A 26323-nucleotide genomic window follows, 5' to 3' on the forward strand; every position below is an offset into this window, starting at 1 on the left:
TGCACCGGGCCTCTAGTGTCAATATAAAGTAAGAAAATACATAATTAAGTTAAATAGTTAAAGGATAAAAAATATATCATGCAAACACTAATTTAAAAAATCTATAGTGGCAACATTAATATTAAACAAATTAGATTTAAGAGCAAAGAATATTGCCAGAGAAATGGCCATAATTTCATGATGATAAAACAGTAAATTCATGAAGAGAGCATACAAATTCTAAGCATATGAGCACCTAATAACAGGTTTGAATAAAAAGAGAAGCACAATCTGATGGAACTGTAAGAAGAAATACACAAATTTATAATTATAACAGAAGTTTTCAATATTCCTCCCTCAATAGTAAAAAAGACTAGAGAGGAATTATTAATAATATAAAAACTTGCCGAAGCCGGTTTGGCTCGGTGGATAGAGCGTCGGCCTGCGGACGGGGGGGTCCCAGGTTCGATTCCGGTTGGGGGCATGTACCTGGGTTGCGGGCATATCCCCAATAGGAGATGTGCAGGAGGCAGCTGATCGATGTTTCTCTCTCATCGATGTTTCTGACTCTCTGTCTCTCTCCCTTCCTCTCTGTAGAAAATCAATGAAGTATATTTAAAAAAATATATATAAAAACTTAAGCAACACTATCAACAAACTTGTCCTAATTGACATTTCTAGAACATTCTTCCCAACAATAGCAGAATATACATTTTTAAGTGTATATGTAATGTTTACCAAGAGGAACCATATGTTGGGCCACTAAACAAGTTTTACTAAGTTTTAAAGGATTCAAATAATACAAAGTGTGCTTTCTGACCAAAATGGAGTTAATTTAAGAATTAATAAAGAATATCAGGTGAAAATATCCAAATATTTAGAAATGAAATTATATACCAAACAAACTATAAGTCAAGAGGAAAAAGTCAAAGGAAATTTAGAAATATTTTCAGCTGATGGAAAATGGAACAGAATATATAAAAATTTGTGAGATAAACAAACAGAAATGCTTAAGCTTAGAGGGATATTTATAGGACTAAATGCCTGTAACAGAAAACAACAAAGGTCTCATATCAGTTTTCTAAGATTTTACCTTATAGAAACTAGAAAAAGAAGAGCAAACTAAATCCAAAGTAAGCAAAAAGAATAATACTAGAGGCCCGGTGCACAAAATTCATGCACAGAGGGGGGGGGGGAGTCCCTCAGCCCAGCCTGCACCCTCTCCAATCTGGGACCCCTCGGTGGATGTCCGACTGCCTCTCGCAATCTGGGACTGCTGGCTCCTAACTGCTCACCTGACTGCCTGCCTGATCACCCCTAACCCCTCTGCCTGCCTGCCTGATCGCCCCTAACTGCTCCCCAGCTGGCCTGATCATCCCTAACTGCCTCTGCCTCACCCTGCACCCGGGACCCAGGATTCCCTCCTCCAGCTGGCCGCAGGCACCCAGGACCTGGGCCAGCTTTGCCAGGGCCGGCTGCAGCCGCAGGGGATTGTGGGTGGGCAGCTTCACCCAGGCCTCAGCTGCAGGTGCCTGGAACCCCAGGGTGTGTGGCTTGTCCCTCTCCTGGGCCACAGCCTGGCTGGTCCCCATTCCTCTCTCGTGAGCTCATTTGTGCCTGGCTGGTCCCCATTCCCCTCTCCCCAGTGTTGAGTAGGTCTGAGCAGTTAAGGTGTGACTGCGTGAGGGCGTGATGGCATGAGGGCATGATGACCATTTGCATATTAGCTCTTTATTATATAGGATAGTGGAAATAATAAAGAGGAAAGCAGAAATCAATAAAATAGAAAATAGAAAGGCAATACGTAATACCAATAAAACTAAAAGTTTGTTCTTTCAGAAAAATTATGAAATTGATAAACCATACTAATCAGAGAAAAAAAGGACACAAATTACTGTCAGAAATAAGGGGAGGGAGGGCAGGCTTACAAAAACATCTGAGGAAACTTTTCAGGGTGACTTGAGGATATGTTCATTGTCTTGATTGTGGTGATGGTTTCACATGTATATATCAAAATACATTAATTTTAACTTTTAAAAACTGTATGTCAATAAAAATGTAAGTGAAAAGGAAAAAAGGGACATATGTAATACTTTCAGCAATAAAGATTTATTAAAAATAAAAGAAATAAGAAAGAAGCAGGTCCCCTCAGACAACAGAGGCATTTCCATTGAGACCACTTTCTCATTATCTTAATGAACACAATTTCAAACCAGGGAAGCCTTTCCGCACAAATGTATTTCACAGAAGAATTTAACATAGAAATATTATTTTTCTCCATCTTTATTTTTCAGAGCAGATTCCTTTGGAAGAGTAAGCTTTTCCCACCCAGTCACCATCCAAATGACTGGAGATCAGAGTTACATCTGCCCTATTCCATTGCTTCCTCAAGGGATGACTCCTTATGTTTGGTCCACATTGCATCATCTACAGGGCTCCCAAGGATATACAGTTCTTTCAGTTATTTGCAAAGTTTTGGCAGAATTTTCTTCCATATCGATTATCTATAGCAATCCCCAATGAAGGTATAGATGTTTATTTTCAGTACATGCATCTTGATTCAGTTACATGTGTTGCTCTTAATCGCTTAATTTAAATGTTCTCAACCTCGGCCTCACGTAAGAGTCATCTGGGAGAAGTTTTGTATTGTGTTTAGATTTTAGGAAACCATCAGAAGCATGTAATCAGTCAGCTGCTCCATTCAGTAAGCCAGCATTCTGAATTTCCTTACCTTAAACTTTGGAGTTAAATTCAGATTCCTAGATCTGGAAAAACATGTTTGACAAATTGAGGGTGGAACTAAGGAGCCCATTGCTGAAATACGGATTATGATTAGTTCTTACGCAGCCATTTCAAGTGTTCTAATTATCTACACCACTGAGTCACACAAGTATTGATACAAACTCATATAAGATGTCCACATAAACACTACAAAAGTTTCCAAACCACAACACACTAGACACTTTCCATATTCTTCAACTTTAAGAACGAGAGGATACAGCTTGTAAGAATGCCTAACAAATTCAAACACCAAATACATTTGCAGTCAACATTTCTTTTACCTTAAAGAGGAAACATGTATCAAAGCAAGATTTTCTTGTCTATTCATTAATAAAGGAAATACTGCAATTTTAAAGGATGATTTCTACTCCTGACTTAAAAGACACTGGGTGCTTTAAAGACAACTGAGATAATGGTGCTGTTGTATGTATCAGTTCCCAAGGCTTATGGAAGCATAAAGAGACAATAAAAAGCTAAAGCAAAAAGAAGTTGGTTCAAAGAGCACAGTTGGTGAGTCTGTGCCTGGAGGAAGCCACGGGGTTCATGGGAAGCAAACAGTAATAACAGTCAAAACAAGTAACCGAAACATGGAGCTGAGATGGATGTGTCAGTAGCAAGGATAATCCCCTGCATAGTTTTCCACAGTGACTTTTGGTGAACTAACAACTGAGAAGGTGAGGTGATTGTCACTTGGAGAAAAGGATCTCCCTCCTGAAAAGTTTCCCCAGAGCCCCCTTCATGTCTCTGTTCCTCAGGCTATAGATGAAGGGGTTCATCATGGGGGTCACCACTGTGTACATCACTGAGGCAATTATGTCTTTGTCATTAGAGTCGTTTGATGATGGGAAAATGTATAGAACTACAATTGGCCCGTAGAATAGAAACACCACGGAGAGGTGGGAGCCACAGGTGGACAAGGCTTTGCAGATCCCTTTGGTAGAGGGGACCCTCAGGATGGAGACCCCAGTGCGGACATAAGAGGCCAGGATGCCAGTCAGTGGTGTGATGATACCCAGTGCCCCCACAGTGAAGATGACCAACTCATTGATGGAGATGTCAGAGCAGGACAATTTGAGCAGAGCTGCAAGATCACAAAAGAAATGAGGGATAGTGTTATCAGCACAGAAGGACAGCCTGGCCAGGCTGAGAGTGTGGGACATTGCACTGCTACATGAAAATAACCAGGATACAGCCACTAGTGAGGCACACAGTTTTTCCCCCATGATGGTGGTGTATTGTAGAGGGTGACAGATGGCCACGTACCTGTCATATGCCATCACTCCAAGGAGAAGGTTATCAATGCAACCAAAAAATATGAAGAAATACATCTGTGTTACACATCCTGCATAGGGGATGGATTGATCCTGAGTCTGCATGTTCATGAGCATCTTAGGGACAGTGACAGATGAAAAGCAGACATCAGTGAAGGTCAAGTGGCTGAGGAAGAAGTACATGGGTGTGTGCAGGCGAGAGTCCAGCCTGATGAGCAGGATGATGAGCAGGTTGCCCAGCACCGTGGTCAGGTACATGCCCAGGAACAGGGTGAAGAACACGCCCTGCTGCCCTGGCGGAATGGGGAGCCCCAGGAGGAGGAACTGGGACACGCTGCTGTGGTTCTCAGGCCTCATGCTCCTCCTCTCTCTTCTGGGGATGAAAGGGCAGTGAAAAATGTCAGAGACTTTGAAAGAGTGATTATAGCCACCACAGTAGGGTCTCTTACTTTCTCCTGGAGAAAAAGAATAACTTCTTGAATACGTATCATCAGCTAGCTCTGCCAAAGCGAGCAACAACCCTCAATGCCAAGCATGGTTTCTTTCAAATTGTATGCATGCATATAAGCATAACCAATGGACACAGACACTAGGGGGGTGAGGGCATGTGCTAGGGGTGGGGGTGGCTGGGGGGAGTTCAGTGGGGGGAAAGGAGACATATGTAATACTATATGTAATACTTGAAACAATAAAATAAAATTTAAAAAATAAAATAAACAAGGAAAAAAGGGAAACATTAAGACCAGGTCCAGCATAAAAGAGGCACACCTTATTGAAAGTTTGTGTGTGTGTGTGTGTGTGTGTGTGTGTTTTAAAAAGCAACCAGACTGAATTTTTTTCCTCATTTTTCCTCCCGTGTATGACAAACACCCCCCCAAAAATCCAGCTTTAAAGCCATTTTGCAATGGTTGTGATTTCCAATTAAATACCTTATAATTAAAAAAAGAAACCAGAACAAATTCATTCTACTTATTATTTTAATCAAACAGGTTCCTGGCACTGTGCTACCTAATTGAGATGTAAGAATAAATGGGACACACAGGACCTCTTTGCTCGGCCCCCTGACCCTCTGGGCACCCCTGACAGAGGACTGAATAAAGATCAGGCTCTGCAGCCAGATTTCTTGTGCTGCGAGTGAGTCTGGCCTCACCGCTTTCTGGGTGGATGACTTGAGGAGCTGATTCTCTTGGCCTTACGTTGTGCCACAGCTTGTGAAGATACCAATGTCACACATTCCTAGAGTTCATAAGTGGGTTCTAATTCAAGACACATCAATATATAAGAACAGTGTCCTGTATAAAATAAACATACACAATTTTAGCCATTATTTTTATGACATGCTAACTTTCCAAATAAAGCCAAGATCAAATGCAGGAATTTAATTAAACAGCATAATGAGATGGTCAGCACACTCTTCTGATCTATACCAGGGCTATGAGTTCTGATACCTTGTGCTTCGTGCTGTTTCCTGAGTCCTCACTTTCGGCGCAGGAAATCCAGGATCAAAGTAAAGAGAGCAAACCTTTGTGGTTCGAAGACTTTTACAGACTTTCATGTCTGTTCACCAGCTTCAAAACAGTGGGCAGGAGATCTCCTTTTACCATCAGAAAGAGACCCCAGAGGCAGACAGCCCCAAGTCCCTGAGTAGAGCAGCAACCAATTGGGATAATTGCCTAACTTCCTCCTGGCTCCTTGGGAAGGAACGTGTTTAGGGGCCAGAGGAGCTGAGCTGTACCTGGAGTCCCAGGAGAAAGGTTTCTTAATGCCAGTGATACCTTGGGCCTCTGGTCAAGTCTCTGGATGGGAAGCAGGAGGTTCCCAGTTGCCCGTGGCCTCTGCATCACAATTTCAGCTTCTCTGCACAGCAGTGTACGGGCTTCAGCAGGCTCACAAAACACTACACAGACCTCTGTTCCAACACAAAGCCCCTTCAAATGTACTGGTGTCCCCACCCTCTGTGGGGTCCTATAGGGTAGGGTCTGTGCCTTGTTCAGGGGCAATGGGATTGAGTCTGTAGGCTCTGGGAGAAAGACTCTGGGCTCCGTCCCCTTACTAAGAGAGCATGGCTGAGAGATTTATCAAAGATCTCTGAGACTTGGGTCCTTCAAAGTGGAAATAATAATACTCTTCAGATGAGTTGAGGGATGATTAAATGAGCACATAGTGTAAGCTTAATAAATGTTCAGGGTTATTGTCAATATCTTTGTAACACCAGGCATCAGCTATGGCTGAAATAGGCACTTGGTAACGTTGAATGATTCATTTGTTCATTCATTGACACATTCTCTTAGGTAATTATTAAGGTTCTCACAAAAGTAAGACAGTGATATATACTCTGGAGACACAGCAGTGAATAAAACAAACAGAAATTCCTCTTGGAGAGCAGGGGGAGCAGAAAACAAGTTTTAATTAAAAATATGGTAGGTAAAAAAAAATATGGTAGGTAAATGGCAAAAGTGCTGGGGTACAACAAAACCAGGTTTGGAGCTCTGTATCCATGGATCTGTTTCTGTTTTGTTTGTTCCTTTATATTGTTCTTTAGATCCCACATATAAGTGAAAAATCATTTGGTATTTGTCTTTCTCTGACTTATTTCACTTTAGTATAATAATCTCTAGGTCCATCTTTGCTGTCCCAAATGGTACAATTTCATTCTTTATAATGACTGAGTGATATTCCAGTGTGTGTGTGTGTGCGTGTGTGCGTGTGTGTGTGTGTGTGTGTGTATGTGTATGTGCGCGCGCGCGTGTGTATAATAGCTTTTTTATCCACTTGTCTATTGATGAGCCCTTGTGTTGCTTCCATAGCTTGATTATTGTAAATAACACTGCAAAGAACATAGGGGTGCATGTATTCTTCTGAATTCGTATTTGGGGTTCCTTCAGATATATACCCAGAAGGGGAATTGCTGGCTTATAAGGAAGTTCCATTTTTAATTTTTGGAGAGAAACAATAACAACATTAAGTATGCTCATGTTATTCCTCTATTGAATAACTTCTAGTGGGTTCCCAAATCATTCAGACTGAAAACCAAAAACTCTGCTATGGTGATCAATTTTATGTGTTAACTTGGCTAGACTACAGTATCCAGATATTTGGTCAAACATATTCTAGATGTTTCCATGAAGATTATTTTTGAGATGGAATTAACAATGCAGCTAGCAGACTCTGAATAAAGTAAGATTGGCCTCCAGAATGTTGGTGGGCCTCATATGATCAGTTGAGGGCCTTAAGAAAAAAACCGACTTCGCCCAAAGTAGAGATAGTGTTCTCAGAAGACTGCCTTCAGACTCAAGCTGCATCTTTTCCCCGAGTTTCTAGTCAGACAGCCTACTCTGTGGAGTTTGGACTACCAGCCTCCACAGTTGCGTGAGCCAATTTCTTAACATCTCCCCTCCCCTCCCCCTCCCCTCCCCCTCCCCTCCCCCTCCCCTCCCCCTCCCCTCTCCCTCCCCTCCCCCTCCCCTCCCCTTCCCTTTCCTCTTCCATTCCCTTCCCTTCCCTTCCCTTCCCTTCCCTTCCCTTCCCTTCCCTTCCCTTCCCTTCCCTTCCCTTCCCTTCCCTTCCCCTCTTTCCACACATACCCCTGTTGGATCTATTTATCTGGAGAACCTTGGCTAATACACCTACTATGACTGTAAGTACCCTACAAATATGGTCTCCTGATACCTCCAAACTTATCACCTACTATCCCTCCCCCACTCAGCCTTGTCCAGCTCTAGAGGCCCCCTTAATGTTCCTGCAATGGGCCAGGCACCATCTCACCTCAGAGTATTTCAAGTTGCTGATTTTCATGCTTGGAATGCTTTTCCTCAGACATGGCTCACTTACCTGTCCTCACTAAGGTCTTTGTTTGGGTGTTACTTCTCCAATGAGCTCTACTTGGGCCACACAATGTAAATTAAAAACCCTGACCAAAGCACTCTGATTCCCCCCTTTTTTCAATTGCAGTTGACATTCAATGTTATATTCATTTCAGGTGTACAGCTTAGTAGTTAGACATTTATATAAATTACAAAATGGTCCTCCTGAGAAGTCCAGTACCCGTTGACACTATACATAGATCTTACAATATTATTGACCGCATTCCCTAAGATGTACTTTATATCCTGTGACTATTCTATAACTACCAATTAATACTTCTTAATACTTCACCTTTTTCAGCCATCCTCCCACCCTCCTCCCATCTGGCAAACATCAGTTTGTTCTCTGAATCTATGAGTTTACTTCTGTTTTGTTTGTTCGTTTATTCTCTCTTTTTTTAGATTCCACATATAAGTAAAATCATATGGTATTTGTCCTTTCCTGTCTGACTTACTTCACTCTGCACAATACCTTCTAGATCCACCCACGTTGTTGCAGATGGAAATATTTCATTTTTTTGATAGGCATTTTGCTCCCCCTTTCTATGCTTCCTTTATTCATGGCAGTTTTTACCTACAAACAAAACTTAGAATTTATTTCTTTATTTCAGATTCAGACCCATCTCGTGTAGAGCTGAGATTCCAGTAAAGAAACAATGACAATAAAGGGAATTAGTAAAGCTATGATGTGTTAGAAGATTAAAAACTGCTCTGGAGAAAGAGGAGCATGAAGAGTGGGGTCAAGAGGGTTGGAATATACATCCTACGTGGGGATGGGGTGTCTTTAAAAAAACCTGATATTGCAGAGCTTAGACAATCACCTGGCATATCATAGTCATGCAGTAAATATTTTTATATGCGTGAATTATGAATTCATGCATTTAGCTTTTCCCTATTAGAAGTGGGAGCTCTCAGTTTGGGAATAAGACGACGATCATTTCACGGACTAACCTTAATCAGACAGAGATAGCCTATACTCACCACAAAAATCCAACTCAGAGGCAAAAATTGCAGTTTTCCTAGAATATGGTCCCTGGTTAAGTTCTTGTCACAGGCAGAATCAAATTAAAGTTTATTTAGGTTTTAGAAAAACATCAAAAGCACTTTATTAACTACTACATTAAAAGGCATAGCATTCCAGGCTTTATTAAACAAAACATTAGAAACTTTACTGAATATTTGTAGCTTTGGAAAAACAATAGATAAGAGAGAGGAGATGAGGTGATTTATATCTCATTTACTCCAACAGACAGAAACTGTGAATTATAATTAAAAGCCATTTTACCTAATGTTGAGGAGGGTTTTTTCTAATTTGTGAAAACAATATTTCACAAAACTTAAACTGGCTCTGATTCAGGGTCCAATTGTTCATTTCATTATAGACAAAGTGAGTACCCAAAACAGATAAGAATTCTGACCAGCTGTCACCTAAGAGTTAGAAAATCAGGGCCTGAGAAGGTACAGCCACATTTCACACCTTAATTTAGCCTAAAGCCAAACTGGTTTTATCTTTTAAAAGGAAGCATAACATGCCAGTGTCATTTTCCTTTTGAGAAAGATCGTTGGTTTTTTCTGATCTTAGCAAGTCTTTAATGTCTCTTCAGGAGGATAAGCTAACAGCGCGAGCTATTTAGAAAGATCAATCCAAACCTGGCTAATCAAGAGTTTGAAAACTACAGGATGAGTGTGTGTTGTGGGCAGTGCCATGTTTTGTTCATGAAAGAATAAATGGACAGAAGATATTACTAAATTGAAAGGGATTAGATCCAATAAGATCTGTGGGGAGGATGCTAGAGACATGGGCGGTCAAAACACCATTTTACAGGATTTTCGACAAGGTCAATGTGTGAAATAAGAACACGATCAGATAATTCGCACTTGGCAACAAGGACACTGTTTCTGAAAAGGATCCCCAGAGCCAATTTCATGTCTTTGTTTCTCAGGCTATAGACGAAGGGGTTCAGCATGGGGGTCACCACTGTATACATCAGAGAGGCAGTCATGTCTTTGTCATTGGAGTTGTTTGACGAGGAGGAAAAGTACAGAGTTTTCCCAACTATTTGTTGAAGAGATTATCTTTACTCCATTGGATGCTCTTGCCTCCTTTGTTAAATACTAATTGGCCATAAAGACGTGGGTCAATTTTTGGACTCTCTGTTCTGTTCCATTGATTTATATGCCTATTCTTATGCGACTACAGGCTGCTTTGAATAATATGGCCTTGTAGTATAATTTGATATCCAGAATTATGATACCTTCAATTTTGTTGTTCTTTCTACAGATTGCAGAGGATATTTGGGGTCTTCTTTTTGTTCTATATAAATTTTGGGAATATTTGTCTATATCTGTGGAATATGTTATTGGTATTTTAATAGGAATTGTATTGAACTTATAGATTGCTTTGGGTAGTAGGGACATTTTATGATGTTAATTATTGCAATCTATGAACATAGTGTATGCTTTCACTTATTTGTGTCTTTCTCAGTTTCTTCCTTCAATGTCCTATAGATTTCCGAGTACAGGTCTTTTACCTCCTTGTTTAAATTTGTTCCCAGTTACCTTATTTTTGTTGTTGTTGCAATAGTAAATGGGATAATTTTCTTAGATTCTCTTTTTGATAGTTCTATGTTGGTGTATAAAAATGCCACCAATTTCTGGGTATTATTTTTGTATTCTGCTACTTTGCTGATTCATGTATTAGTTCTAGTAGATTTCTGGTGAACTTTGTAGGTTTTCTATGTACAATGTCATGTCACCTGTGAATAATAACAGTTTTGCTTCCTCCTTTCTAATTTTGATGCCTTTTATTTCTTCTTCTTGTCGGAACAAGGACTTCCAGTACTAGGTTGAAAAAGAGTGGTAAAAGCAGACATCCCTGTTTTATTCCTGATCTTAAAGGAAACACATATCATTTTTGCCTATTGAGTATTTTGTTGGCTGTACATTTTTCATGCATTGCCTTACTTATTTTGAGCTATGATCCCTTTATTGCCACTTTTCTGAGAGTTTATATCATAAATGGGTGCTGGGTTTTATCAAATGCTTTTTCTGTATCTATAGATAAGATCATGTGATTTTTATTTTTCATTTTGTTTGGGCGATGTATTGATTTTCAAATATTGCACCAATGTTTCATCCTTGGAGTAAATCTCATTTCATCATGGTGTATGGTCTTTGTAATGCATTGCTAGATCCAGATGGTAAAATTTTGTGAAAATCTATGTTTAGTAGAGATACTGGCCTATAACCTTTTATTTTATTTTGGTGGCTTTATATAGTTTTGCAATTAAGATAATGCTGGCCTCATCAGAAGAGCTTGGAAGTTAGTTCTTTGAATGTTGGGTAACATTTTCCTGTGAAGCCGTGCAGTCAAGAACTTTTGTTTGGAGTTTGTAAATTATTTATTTAATTTCATTAGTTGTTACTGATGTATTCCGTTTTTCTGATTCTTCCTGATTAAATTTTGGAAGATTGTATGTTTCTAGGAATTTGTTCATTTCAGTTAGGTTTTCCAACTTGTTGGTATTTAATTTTTCATAGTCCTTTCTTACACTCTTTTGTGTTTCTGTGATACCAGTTGTTTACTTCTCTTTCATTTCTCATTTTATTTATTTGTATCCTCTCTTTTCTTTTTTAAAAAAAATATATTTTATTGATTTTTTACAGAGAGGAAGGGAGAGAGATATAGAGTTAGAAACATCGATGAGAGAGAAACATCGATCAGCTGCCTCCTGCACATCTCCCACTGGGGATGTGCCCGCCACCCAGGTACATGCCCTTAGACCGGAATCGAACCTGGGACCTTTCAGTCCGCAAGCCAACGCTCTATCCACTGAGCCAAACCGGTTTTGGCGTCTCTCTTTCTTTTTTAATGAGTGTGGTTAATCGTTCATAAATCTAGTTTATGTCTTCAAAGAACCAGCTTTTGGTTTAATTGACTTTCTGTGTTGATTTTTTAGTCTTTGTCATTTATTTTCACTCAGATATTTATTACAGTATTTCCTTCCTTCTACTTACTCTTGGCTTCATTTGTTGTTCTTTTTGTTGTTCATTTAGGTGTAGGATTAGATTGTTTATTTAAGATTATTCTTGCTTCTTGACATAGTCCAGTAATGCTATGAACTTCTCTCTCAGACTGCTTTTGCTATATCCCATAGATTTTGGGTTTTGTGTTCTCATTTTTGTTTGTTTTCAGGGAATTTTTTATTTCTTCCTTGATCTCATTGGTAACTTATCCATTGTTTAATAACATGCTGTTTGGCCTCCATGTGTTTGAATGTTTTTGAGAATTTTTTTTTCCTGTAGTTGATTTTTAGTTTCATACCATTGTTATCCAAGAAGATGCTTGATATGATTGCAATCAGCTTGAATTATTAAGACTTATTTTGCATCCTCACATGTGGTGTATCTTTGAGAATTTTCATGTGTACTGGAAAATAATGTATATTCTGCTGCTTTGGGGTAAAATGTTGTGTAAATATCAATTAAATCCATCCAATCTAGTTTGTTGTATAAGGTCACTTCTTTTTTTTTCTGGATATTTTGTCTGAAACATCTATCCAGTAATGACAGCGGGGTGTTAAGATCCCCTACTATGACTTTGTTGCTGTAAATCTCTCCCTGAAAGTCCACCAGGAATTTCTTTATATAGTTAGTTGCTCCTGTAATATTATAAGGATTATAACCCCTTGTTGGATCAATCCCTTTATTATTATGTAGTGACCTTCTTTGTCTCTTGTTATGGGCTTTGTTTTGAAGTCTATTTTGTCATATATAAGTATTGCTATCCAAGCGGGGTTTTTTGTTTGTTCGTTTGTTTCCATTGCATGAATTATTTTTCCCCCCATTACTTCACCTAGAGACTGTGTGAATCTTTTTTTTCTGAGGTCGGTCTCTTGTAGACACTATATATATATATATCATATTTTCTTATCCATTCAGCTATCCTATGTCTTTTTTTTGAACATAAGATGTGTTAACATCTTTATTTATTTTTAAATAATTATTTATTGTTGAAAGTATTACATATGTTCCTCTTTTTCCCCCCCATTGACTCCCTCTAGCCGCCCCCCCCCCCCCACCTCAGGCCTTCACCACCCTTTCATCTGTGTCCATGGGTTATGCACATATGCATACAATGTCTTCAGTTGATTATCTCCCACTCGACTACCCTCCCCATACCCTATGTCTGTTGATTGGAACAAATAATCCATTTACATTTTAGATATTATTGATAGCTACCTGTTTCTTGCCATTTTTTTCTTTTACCTATGTTCCTCTCTACAATATATATTTTCTTCTTCTTAAAGCAGTCCCTTTAACATTTCTTGCAGTGCTGGTTTGGTGGTAATGAATGAAGACTGGGGAAGTCTTTGTTTTCTTTCCCTGGGATAGTGTGGTCTGAAGCTCCTGGGTGGTCAGAATCTCTACTGATTCCCAACACCAGATGCTACACAGGCTAATCCTCACTTCTATGTTGCTCTGGGTTGGGATCCCTGCGTGGGGTTGAGACCTGATGCTTTTAGGGGGAGGGAGCTCCATGCCTGGGATATCCCTCAGGCTTTTCAGCACAACCACACATCTATGAGGAGGCTCTCCCTTTTACCATCTTCCACCCTCCTACCACCCCGCCCCCCATGTGATTTCTACTGTACTCTTTGGTTATAAGTTTTCACGTTAGCTATGCTTGTATTGTTTTTCAAATTGTTTGTTCTGTAATTTAATTGCAAATCTGGTTTGGGGCTGGGAGCTAGGAGGTGCAGCTTTCAGGTAATCTGCAGATATCTTGAAATCTCTAGTGTTTTTATCCTTGATCAGTTGGCTAAGGTGGTGTCTGAGAGTTCTCCACGGTGGTGTCTGAGAGTTCTCCACAGAATAGTCACAATTTTCTTCAAGTTACTATTTTATCCTTGTAATTAATAGGGATCATTTGGGTAGATATCTTGATATTATGTAAGCATAACTTTTTCCTTATTAAAACTTCACCCACTAGAGTTAACATCCATTGGTAAGTCTTATATGATAAAATTATTGAAAACGTTGAGGCCAAATGGTGATTCTTCTAATTCTATCATATCTTCCTTGTTTATTTTATTAGTTGCATTCTCCTATAAGAAAACATTTACCCTTATTCCTCAGTCATTTGTTTTTTATTTATTCATTGATATCATTATGGACTCATGGGTTCTTATTCTCTGAGTGATAATCCATTACCATTGTTACTCATTTTGAAGGTTTGGGTGTGTGTACTCATAGGATATAGGTCAGGACTGGGAAATAAAGAATGGGGAATAGCTCTGGCCGGTGTTGCTAAGTGGTTACAGCTTTAGCCTGCACACTGAATGGTTTTGGGTTCAATTCCAGGTCATGGGCATCTTTATTACCTAAACTACACCAGTATCTACATCTGTATGTGTTTTTATATCTTATATATTAGAAGCCTGTTGCATGAAGATTCGCACAATAGGCCTTCCTTCACCTGGCTGCCGGCACTGGTTTTCTTCCGGCACCTGGGACCCAGGCCTTTGGTCCAGCCGCAGTGAGGCTTGGCTTCTCTGCTGCGGCCTCAGTGAGGCTTGACTTCTCCACTGCAGCCGCAACGGAGAAGCCAAGCCTCTTCAGTCTTCAGTCTTCAGTCTTCAGTCTTCCCTCCACGCCTGCATATGCAAATTAACCACCATCTTTGTTGGGTTAATTGGCATAGTTGCTCTGATTGGCTGGTAGGCATAGCAGAGTGACACCAATTTGCATTTTTCTCTTTTATTAGTGTAGACTAGAGGCCCGGTGCACAAAAATTTGTGCACTTGGGGGGATGGTCCCTCAGCCCGGCCTGTACCCTCTCGCAGTCTGGGACCCCTCAGGAGATAACGACCTGCTGGCTTAGGCCTGCTCCCGGGTGGCAGAGGGCAGGCCCAATCCCTAGGTGCAGCCCCTGGTCGGGCTCAGAGCAGGGCCAATTGGGGAGTTGTGGCGCCGCCCCCTGTCATGCACAGAGCAGGGCGGATCGGGAGGTTGCGATGCCACCCTCAGTCACGCTCAGGGTAGGGCCGATTGGGGGGTTGGGGCACCGCCCCCTGTCACACTCAAGGCAGGGTCGATGGGGAGGTTGCGGCGCCACCCCCTGTCACCCACAGAGCAGGGCCCATCAGGGGGTTGGGAGCTCCCCCCTGTCATGCACAGAGCAGGGCCCATCAGGGGGTTGGAGAGCTCCCCCCTGTCACTCATAGAGTAGGGCTGATAGGGGAGTTGGGGCACCAGCCCCTGTCACACACAGAGCAGGGCGGATCAGGGGGTTGGGGCGCCGCACCCTGTCACACTCAGGGCAGGGCCGAAGGGGAGGTTATGGCTCTACCCCGTCACACAGAGCAGGGCCTGTGGGGGGGTGGGGTTGGGGCGCTGCCCTCTATCACCCACAGAGCAGGGCCGATCAGGGGGTTGGGGCACTGCCACTCTCACACTCAGGGCAGGGCCAATGGGGAGGTTATGGCTCTACCCCGTCACACACAAATCAGGGTCTGTGGGAGGGGGGGGTGCCGCACCCTGTCACACACAGAGCCGCAGGGCAATCAGGAGGTTGGGGAGCTCCCCCCTGTCAGGCACAGAGCAGGGCTGATCAGGGGTTTGGGGCGCCTTCCCCTGTCCCGAACAGAGCAGGGCAGATAGGGAGGTTGTGGCCCCGCCCCCAGTCACACACAGAGCCACAGGGCAATCAGGGGGTTTGGGTGCTGCCCCCTGTCACGCTGATCCCGGTTCCGAGAGGCCTCGTGGCTCCGCTGATCCCGGTGCTGGGAGGCATATTACCCTTTTACTATATAGGATAGAGGCCTGGTGCACGGGTGGGGATCAGCTGTTTGCCTTGAAGGGTGTCCTGGATCAGGGTTGGGGTCCCCACTGGGGTGCCTGGCCAGCCTGGATGAGGGGATGATGGCTGTTTGCAGCTGGTCACACACCCTTCATGGTGGGGGTCCCCACTGGGGTGCCTGGCCAGTCTGGGAGAGGGGCTGATGGCTGTTTTCAGGCTGGCAGGTGACTGAAGCTCCCAACTGCTCCTTTTTTTCTTTTTTTCTTTTTTTTTATTCTGGGCCAGCTTTAGCTCTGGCTCCAGCTCTGAGGCCTCTGCTGCTGAAAACAGGTATCTGGTTTGTTTGGGTTCTATAATTGAAACACTGTTTCAACTCCAGCTCTGAGATCCCGGCTGGCTGAAAGCAGGTTTCTGGGGTTTTGTTTAGCTTCTATATTTGTAACAATGTTTCAAACTGCAAGCTTAGAGGCTGGCAGCGACAGGAGGGGAACATTGGAGTCCTCCGTCACTGAAGCAAGTAAGCCTCATGTTAACTTCAAGCTGCCTGGCTGCCGGCCGCCATCTTGGCTGGCAGTTAATTTGCATATCGCCCTGATTAGTCAATGGGAAGGGTAGCGGATGTACGGCTAATTACCATGTTTCTCTTTTATTAGATAGAATGTACCTATACTAGTATGAGAAGTAGATGAAGTATTAAAGTAGAACCCATTACTAGAAAAATATTCCTAATTATAAATGAAGTGGTATGCTCTTAAATGCATTTTTGAGGTCTCTATATTTTTAACAACCATGCTTTGTAGCACATACCAATTTTCATATGTAATTACTCATCATGGCTGATTGCATTCTGACAACATGATGTCATTGTTTGTGCAGTGGGAAGAGATGTGCACAATCAGCTTGAAGCCAACTAAACCCGGGATAAAGGAATTAGTTAAAAAAATAAATGAATAAATAAAGTTCACCAGAGGCAGAATATGATACTAAATAAGTGAGTCTTGTATAATATAAAATAAAAAATACATAAGCAAAAAATTACATATCGCAAAACAGAGACAAATTTACAAATTATAATTGTGCACCATATTCTACATAAGATTTTGCATCTGTCTTATAAGAGATGATGAACAAATGAAAAACATCAATTAGTAAGACAGAATTATTAACAATACAAGTATCAAACATGAATAAGTTGACATAGTAACAAATTTGTACAAGACAACAGAAGGCATGTTCTATGAAAGTTATATGGAAATGTCAAACATACAATAATTTTAGGAGATTTATCTCACTCTGATCCTGACAGCAACAAGAGGATTTAGTGATTGCCAGTTAAAGAATTTAACCCTATTGACACACATCTCTAAGGCCTGTTTTATATCTCTGTTCCTCAGGCTGTAGATGAAGGGGTTCAGCATGGGGGTAACTATTGTATACATGACTGAAGCAATTATGTCTTTAGAACCCCATGATGAGGAGAAAAAGTAAACACCTGAAGCTGTTCCATAGTATAAAAACACCACAGAGAGATGGGAGCCACAGGTAGAAAAGACTTTAAAGAGTCTCTTAGTGGAGGGCACCCTCAGGATGATGATCCCTATACGGATATAGGAGCCCAAAATAACACCAAAAGGCAGGAAGAAAATCATTCCTCCCTCGGTGAATAGGACCAGCTCATTGAGGGAGATGTCTGAGCAGCTCAGCTTCAGGAGAGCAGCGAGGTCACAGAAGAAGTGGGTGATGATATTATCGGCACCGAAGGACAGTCGGACTAATAGGAGAGTGTGCAGAAAATCATGGAGACAGGAGAGAATCCAGGAGCCAACCACCAGCAGCACACACAGCCTCTCCCTCATGATGGTGGTATAGTGTAGGGGGTGACAGATGGCCACATACCTGTCATATGCCATCACAGCCAGAAGGAAATTGTCAAGACCAACAAAAAGTATGAAGAAATACAACTGAGAAATGCATCCCACATAGGAGATGGATTGTTGCCGAGTCTGCATGTTCATGAGCATCTTTGGGACCATGACAGATGAAAGAGAAATGTCAGAGAAGGCCAAGTGGCTGAGGAAGAAGTACATGGGCGTGTGCAGGCGAGAGTCCAGCCTGATGAGCAGGATGATGAGCAGGTTGCCCAGCACCGTGGTCAGGTACATGCCCAGGAACAGGGTGAAGAACACGCCCTGCTGCCCTGGCGGGATGGGGAGCCCCAGGAGGAGGAACTGGGACACGCTGCTCTGGTTCTCAGGCCTCATGCTGCTCTTCTGTCTGCTGGGGATGAAGAAGGTGTGGGAATCTCAGGAACCTAAGAAAGACGACCAGAAGCATCACAACTCATACTGTTATTCTCTGGGAAAACATTCATTTTTAAATACTTTCATATTAATTTCTCACACCTGTGGATGTATGCATCTTCCCTCTTTCCTAGTCTGGCTCCAGGAAAACACTGAGCCCCCAAAGTAGTACACAAGACCCCTTCCCACAATAGCAAGAAAGGGTTCTTTGTTTTATTCAACCATTACTTTTAACATCAAGTCTGTGTCGGGACCTCTTCTACGGACTGAGAAAATTTCTGTACCAGGCCAGAGCCGAATCCTAATAATTCATTGTGGCAGAAACTAAAGATGAGCCCCAGAAACTGGTATCAGTTGTTAGTACCTTAAAATACCGTGAGACTACAGGACTGAGTTGGGCTTCTTGGAGCATTTTCACACTCCTCCTGTGAATCTGCTGGGGTCGTTGACCCACAGCTGTAAACTCAGGGAGGCTCAAAAACTGGGTGGCCTTTTAAAACCACTTAATGCCAGAACAGCTCCAAAACCAAAATAGTGCGAAAACGATCTTTCATAATATGGTTGAACATTTAATAGAATATTTTCATATTGGCCTAAGGACCTACCTACATTTCCTAATTAAATTCACATGTCAAACTTACATTCCCAGATTTTAAAACCCTGTTACAGCTGCACTAATAATTCATGTTCTTTCACCTTTTTTAGTTTTTAAGAAATAGAAACATAAATCATACACACTCTCCAGGCACACAGCGATGCAGTAGGGAATAGAAGGACACACACATGTGTGTACATCTGTATTTATAATGTATGTAAAATGTAATGTATAAAACTTGTATTATCATCTACATATATAAAATGCTAAGTGACCGCCCGACCATCTGACCAGCCGGAATATATGATGCTCAATGACCACCAGTGGACAGACACTCTATGCAGGAGCTGCCAAGCTGTGGTGATTTGGCAGCGGCATTCTCGGGTGACACACACTGGAACCAGAGAGTAGGAAGCCGCGTGATTCCACAGTCGGCCGTGGGTGCACAATCCGTGCACCGGCCACTAGTTTTTATCTAATAAAAATCTCCAAGTATTAGCTACTTCATGGGGTTCTGTCTAATATATACTAGTATTTGTGGTCAGAACCCACGTTCTTAACCATTACACAGGAAAACATCACTTTTCTTGCTTAGGGGAGCCAAGCACAAAGTATTACATTAGAGCTGTGAGGACTCAAAGTTGTCCAAAATTCTGAAACCTCTTACTAGATAATTTCATTCCTTTATAATTCTCAAATATATTAACTTTATTTTGCACAGTAACTGTTTATTGAGAGCCTCTGTAAGATTCACAATAGAAGTGTAATTCTTTTCATTTATAGATGGGGAAACTAAGACCAAAATTTAAGTAACTTTCCCAAGGTCTCACTGCTATTTGATGGTGATTCTGCCCTGTAACCTCACACAGCATGATGCCTGCAGGTTATTTTTCTGGGATGTTTAATAAAAGTAAAGAGGAGGAAAGGGAATTTTTAAAAATGACCAAAAACCAGAGAAAAACATTTAAAAAAGAAAAGAAAATGTAAAGAATAAGTTTCAAAATCTGAGGACTGAGATAATTTCTGTACCATGTACTCTGGTACATGGAATTGGGAGCATATTTATTTCAAGAAACAGGGAGTTGCTTAGAGTGTGGCTATCTCAGCTAAATGGTGCCAGAGAAGGAAGACAGGTAAGGACATACTTGAGTTCTGACACCCATAAACACACATAAACACACACACACACACACACACACGCTGAGCTGAGGATTCCAGTCACCTGTGACCACGTTCCTGTCCTCAGGGAAGAATAGTCAATATATGGTTCAGCTCAAAAATACTAGTCTGCACACATACAAATCATAAGTAACACACTAAGTGAGACATGCACAACACACAGTGATGGACCACTCACCCACAAAAATACTAACACATCTGACTCATGGACTCATCTGGTAATACTCAACTCACCACATATACATAACTCAAGCACTGTGCACACATCACCAAAAGCACACAAGACGACAAACAATTAGAAAATCTTACAAGAGCCCAGCTGCTGTTGCTCAGTGGTTAAGTGTCAACCTATCAACTAGGAGGTCATGGTTCGATTCTGATCAGGGTACATGCCTGGTCTTTTGGTTCAATCCCTAGTGGGGTGTGTGCAGGCGGCAGCTGATCAATGATTCTATCTCATCAAACATAGAGATATATGTTTGTATGTCTCTCTCCCTCTTTTCCTCTCTGAAACCAATAAAAAAATATTTTTGTAAAAAATCTTGCAAGAAACACATACCACAGCACATATGCACCCTCAGCCACACACTCACCAGAACAAGTAGCACATACCTTCCTATTACTGAGAGGCAGGCTTCCACCCCTCTGACCATCCCCTTCCAGGGACAGGTGTCGTTTTGGTGCAGTTAAGGCTATTCAGTCACAGGCAGTCATTAAACCAGCAACAATATCCAATCACCTGATCACATACACATGGTCTCATACACACAGAGAAAATCAAACAACACCCCTTCCAGCTCTCACACACGAGTGTGTCACCCACAGCACAGCTCCCATGTGCAGCAGTACATGCTGCTGAGCAGAGGTGTGAGCCCTCTCTGACCTGACCTTGGTCCTGGTGAGGTCGGGCATCTTCTTGTCCAGAAGTGGAGACAACAATCTCACTCCCAATGCTCAGCAGTGATGCCAGTGTTTATGATCACAGGCATGAATCAGGAGTCCCTCACCACACGCCAAGAAGTGATAACTTGTTCTACATGCATGAAAACAGGACTTTGAGTCAGATACATAGCGCATACAGACACACACACTTACACATACAGCTATTAAATACCAGTTACACAAGCATATACAATACACGCGGACACACACACAAATTCATGGACACCAAGTCTCACACATGATCCCACTAGCACACAGGCAGATCCATTGGCAAGTGCAGATTTCCAGCTCCTCTCACCTGGGCTCATCATTGGTGAGTTCAGACACCTTCTGCTCCAGTCTGTTGCCCATCTCAGGTTTTTTTCAGGAGACCTAATATGTAGACACACAGAAGCAACATCTGGGGCCTTGGCACTTCTACTGACTTTCCTTTTCCTTAACCAGCTCCAGGGAATTGAGTCCAATGATTACAATTATTAATGAGAGACTGCAACAAAGTCCAAGTCCACAAGTTTCTGGCTAATTTCTGACTGTCCATTGGGGAGCCGTGTGTCCAAGATCCAGAGGGACTGGAGCCCTAGGGGACAGTGTCTCTGATTCCAGTCATGCCCTGGACGCCTTTCTTCTTGGACATTATTTCAGCTAAAAAAAGGATTTTTTCAATTAACATTTTAAATGATTTTAAACATAGACAAAAATTGTAAAATGCCACATAGGGTTGGAAAAAAGTAGGTTTCCAGTTGTGACTATGCAAAACACAGAGTTTATTCACATATTATTATTTATTATTATACTAGAGTCCCGGTTCACAAAAATTTGTGCACTTGGGAGGTGGGGGTCCCTCAGCCCGGCCTGCGCCCATTCAAAGTCCAGGACCCCTTGGGAGATGTCCACCTGTCGACTTAGGCCCACTCACTGGGGGATCAGGCCTATGCTTGCAGTCAGACATCCTTCTGGCAGCCAGGGAGCGCTCAGGGGATGTCTGACTAAAGGCTTAGGCCCCCAAGGGATCAGGTCTAAACCATTAGTTGGACATTCTTACTGCTGCCACAGAGGTGGGAGAGGCTCCTGCCACCACCACTCCACTGGTCAGCCATGAGCCAGCTTCTGGCTGAGTGGCACTCCCCATATGGAAGTGTACTGACCACGAGGGGGCAGCTCCTGCATTGAACGTCTGCCCCCTGGTGGCCAGTGAGCATTGTAGCAACCGGTCATTCTGTCGTTCAGTCAATTTGCATATTAGCCTTTTATTATTATTACTAGGGGCCCGGTGCACGAAATTCGTGCACTGGGTGTGTATGTGGGGGGAGAGTGTCCCTCAGCCCAGCCTGCCCCCTCTCACATACTGGAAGCCCTCAGGTGTTGACCCCCATCACCCTCCGATCGCCTGATCGACCCCTTGCCCAGGCCTGACGCCTCCGCCAGAGGTGTCAGGCTTGGACAGGGGACCCCCATCTCCCCCCGATCACTGGCTCTGGCCCCCGCCCAGGCCTGAGGCCTCTGGCCCAGGAATCATGCCTGGGCAGGGGACCCCCATCTCCCTCTGATCGCTTGCTCCACCCCCCGCCCAAGCCTGACGCCTCTGACCCAGGCTTCAGGCCTGGGCAAGGGGACCATCATATCCCCCCAATCTCCGGCTCCGCCCCCCACCCAGGTCTGATGCCTCAGCCAGAGGAGTTGACCCTCATCACCCTCCGATCACCAATCACCGGATCGGCCCCTTGACCAGGCCTGAGGCCTCCGGCAGAGGTGTCAGGCCTGGGCAGGGCACCCCCAGCTCTTCGCGGTTGCAGGCTCCGCCCCTGCCCAGGCCTAACACCTCTGGCCTAGGCGTCCGGCCCAGGCAGCGGGGACCTGCAGTGGCAGCGGGGGGCGCCGCGATCGTGGGCTTCGCTTTAGGCCCAGGCAAGGGACCCCTAGCTCCTGGGACTGCCATCTTCAACCTTGCCCAGCTCCCATCGCTGGCTCCACCCCTACTTCCTGCTATCACTGGCCAGGGCGGCAAAGGCTCCTGATTCTCCGATCATGGCTGGGGGGGCAGGGCAAAGGCGGCCCCAGGGCCGCCTTTGCCCTGCCCCCCAGCTCTTAGCTCCCCCCTGGGTTTCTGATCACTGTCAGTGGCAGGGGGCTTCTTCCTGCTTTCCCTTTTGCCTCCCTGCATTGTGCCTACATATGCAAATTAGCCGCCATCTTGTTGGCAGTTAACTGCCAATCTTAGTTGGCAGTTAATTTGCATATAGCCCTGATTAGCCAATGAAAACGGTATCGCCGTACGCCAATTACCATTTTTCTCTTATATTAGTGTAGCTATAGGATGGCCCTATTTCCCCCCTCTTGCCCTCTCTACCCAGCTCTTGCCCCCCACTTCTCTTTGGCCATCACCATACTGTTGTCTGTGTACATGGGTTGTGCATATGTTTTCTTTGGCTAATCCCTTCTTTAAATTCACTTCTTTAAATTTTTATTTTCAGATAAGTGCTTATAACTGCACTATTATATATTTTCTATTATATCACTTAGGATTAAGATATTTTTTAATTGAACCCTTGTAAATTTTAGCACAATTTAATAAATTATGCTAGAAGCAATTAGGAGATTTTTCATGTAATGCAGATACATTTTAATTAATATTTTATTAGTTTTTAATTTTTTAATATTTTAATTTGAAATAATTTCATATATGTAAAAAAAACTGTAAAATACTACAGCATATTATATGTACCCTTCACCCAATTTCTTAGGTGTTAATAATTTAAACCTAACCATTATACAACTAACAAAATTTGGAATATATTTTTCTTATAATCTCTTTAATGTTACTTAATCCATTTACTTTGTTTCTGTTAATCTTTACCTAAGGATATTTTTCCATTGAATTTTAGAGAGAGTGAAGGGAAAGGGAGAGACACATTGATTGGTTGCCTCCTGCACATGCTTTGATAGGGACTGGGGATCAAGCCAGCAACTGAGGTACATGCCCTTGATTGGAATCAAACCTGGGACCCTTCAGTCCATGAGCTAATGCTCTATCCACTGAGCAAAACAGGCTTCAGCTTAATTCATTTACTTTTAATCTACATGTGTCTTTATATTTAAAGTGGGTTTTGTTTTTGATTCTCCCTCATAATCTGTCTTTTAATTGGTGCATTTATGCCACTGACTTTCAGAGTGCTTACTGATAGAGTTACTACCATATCAGGTGGCTTCTGGGGCTTCTGGGGCCGACCTGCCTTGCTGCCGGGGACCCGATCGGATCCCGGTTGGCAAGGCAGGCCGGCTTCTGGGGCCAGCCTGTCTTGCCGCCTGGGACCCGCCTCCTGGACCGGCCTGCCCTGGATGTTGGTGAGCTGGCGGCTCACGCTGTCCTGCCCTGCCTGCAGTATGCAAATTAGCCATCATCTTTGTTGGCAGTTAATTTGCATATTGGGCTGATTAGCCAATGGGAGGCGTAGCAAAGGTATAGTCAATTACCATGTTTGTCTATTATTAGATAGGATTATTAGGGGCCCAGTGCATGAATGCCTTGAAAGGAACTGTGGGCTGCAAGGCTGCAGTGGGCACAGGGGCCTGTCTCAGCTCATCCTCCATGCCCCGCGGGGCCCCTCCCGCCATGGCCCTGGGACCCCTCTGTGCTGGCAGCCCCACTCTCGCCGCTGCTGCTCCACACGCATATTAGGGTTTTGTTATATAGCATATCAATAGATAAAATTCTCCACAAATATAATACTTGTTTCTTTACATAAAAAGAGCAAATCCAACTTTACACTGTTAGCGATGGATACATCACAGATATAAAGATGTAGCAAAGTTTAAAGGGATGGAAATTATACCATGTAAACACTAACCATGAGTATGGAGCATCTTTACTAGCAATGCTGTACTAGTATTTATATCTCTACCTGTATCTTTATCTGTACTTATATATCTATATCTGTATATGTATCTATATCTGTAGATTTAGCTATAATATATCTATACTAATATCAGAAGTAGACAAAGTGTTAAGGTAGGACCCATTACTAGTTGTATGCTGTTAAATGCATTCTTTTTAAATTTAAATTCTTTATTGTTGAAAGTATTACATACGTTTCCTTTTTTCCCCCATTGACCTCTCCCTGGCCACTTCCACCCCTCAGCACATGCCCTCACTCCCCTACTGTCTGTGTCCATTGGGCATGCTTATATACTAGTACATGCATACAATTCCTTTCGTCGATCTCTTATCCTCCCCTGCCTTCCTTCTGAGGTTGGACAGTCTGTTTGATGCTTCTATGTCTCTGGATCTATTTTTGTTCATCAGTTTGTTTTGTTCATTACATTCCACATATGAGTGAGATCATGTGATACTTAACTTTCTCTGACTGGCTTAATTATCATAGCATACTCTACAGGCCCATCTATGCTGTTGCAAATGGTAAGGGTTCCATTGTTTTTATAGCTGCACAGTATTCCATTGTGTAAATGTACCACAGCTTTTTTATCCACTCATCTATGGATGGGCACTCAGGTTGTTTCCAGATCTTAGCTATTGTAAATGGAGCTCCTATGAACATATGGGTGCATATATTCTTTCTGATTGGTGTTTTGGGTTTCCTAGAAGTAGGATTACTGGGTCAAATGGCAGTTCCATATTTAATTGTTTGAGGAAACTCCATAATGTTTTCCATAATGGCTGCACCATTCTGCATTCCCACTAGCAGTGTACTAGGATTCCCTTTTCTCCACATCCTCACCCTCATTAGTCATTTGTTGATTTGTTGATGGTAGCCATTCTGACAGGTGTGAGGTGATACCTCATTGTTTGAATTCACATCTCTCTGATGATCAGTGACTTTGAGCATTTTTTCATGTCACTTGGCTATCTGTATGTCCACTTTGGAAAAGTGTCTATTTAGGTCCTTTGCCCATTTTCAATTGGATTGTTTGTCTTCCTTTTGTTTAATTGTGTGAATTCCTTATATATCTTGGATATTAACCCTGTATCAGATGTATCATTGGCAAATATGTTCTCTCATATAGTGGGCTCCCTTTTCATTATGTTTATGGTTTCTTTTGCTATTTAGAAGCTTTTTATTTTTATGTAGTCCAGTTTGTTTATTTTCTCTTTTGTTGCCCTTGCCCTAGGAGATGTCTCCACAAACATAATGCTAGGAGAGATGTCTGATATTTTTATGCCTATGGTTTCTTCTAGGATTTTAATGGTTTCACGACTTATATTTAAGTCTTTTATCCATTTTGAGTTTATTCTTGTGTTGGTGTAAGTTGGTGGTCTAGTTTCATTTATTTTGCTTGTATCTGCCCAATTTTTCTAGCACCATTTATTGAAGAGACTGTCTTTACTCCATTGTATGCTCTTGCGTCCTTTTCTTACTTACTCCTTTCTAATTTGGATGCCTTTTATTTTTTACTAGAGACCTGGTGCACGGATTTGTGCACCGGTGGGGTCCCTCGGCCTGGCCTGCAGGGATCAGGGTTAAACCGGATCTCTTACATCCCCCAAGGAGTCCTGGATTGCAAGAGGGCACTTGTCAGGTGACGCACCCCAGAATTGGGCATCTTCCCTCTGGTGATCAGTGTGCATCATAGCAACCGGTTGGATGGAAGAATGGTCA

General features: G+C 42.5%; 2 protein-coding genes across 2 annotated transcripts; both read right to left on the reverse strand.

Moving 5' to 3' along the window:
• Positions 1-3446: 3446 nt before the first annotated feature.
• On the reverse strand, positions 3447-4511 carry LOC308527914 (olfactory receptor 1J4-like; the record flags this gene model as incomplete). The annotated part of the gene is made up of 1 exon (XM_081103347.1): positions 3447-4511. Exon 1 carries the CDS (start codon positions 4386-4388, stop codon positions 3447-3449), a length of 942 nt encoding a protein of 313 aa, XP_080959473.1. The 5' UTR covers positions 4389-4511.
• A 12467-nt stretch (positions 4512-16978) lies between these two features.
• Positions 16979-17956, reverse strand: LOC308527902 (olfactory receptor 1J4-like; the record flags this gene model as incomplete). Its single annotated transcript, XM_081103336.1, has 1 exon — positions 16979-17956. One exon carries the CDS (start codon positions 17954-17956, stop codon positions 16979-16981), a length of 978 nt encoding a protein of 325 aa, XP_080959462.1.
• Positions 17957-26323: the final 8367 nt, after the last annotated feature.

This window comes from Myotis nattereri, assembly GCF_964212035.1.
Source record: "Myotis nattereri genome assembly, chromosome: 12".
Classification (NCBI taxonomy): Eukaryota; Metazoa; Chordata; class Mammalia; order Chiroptera; family Vespertilionidae; genus Myotis; species Myotis nattereri.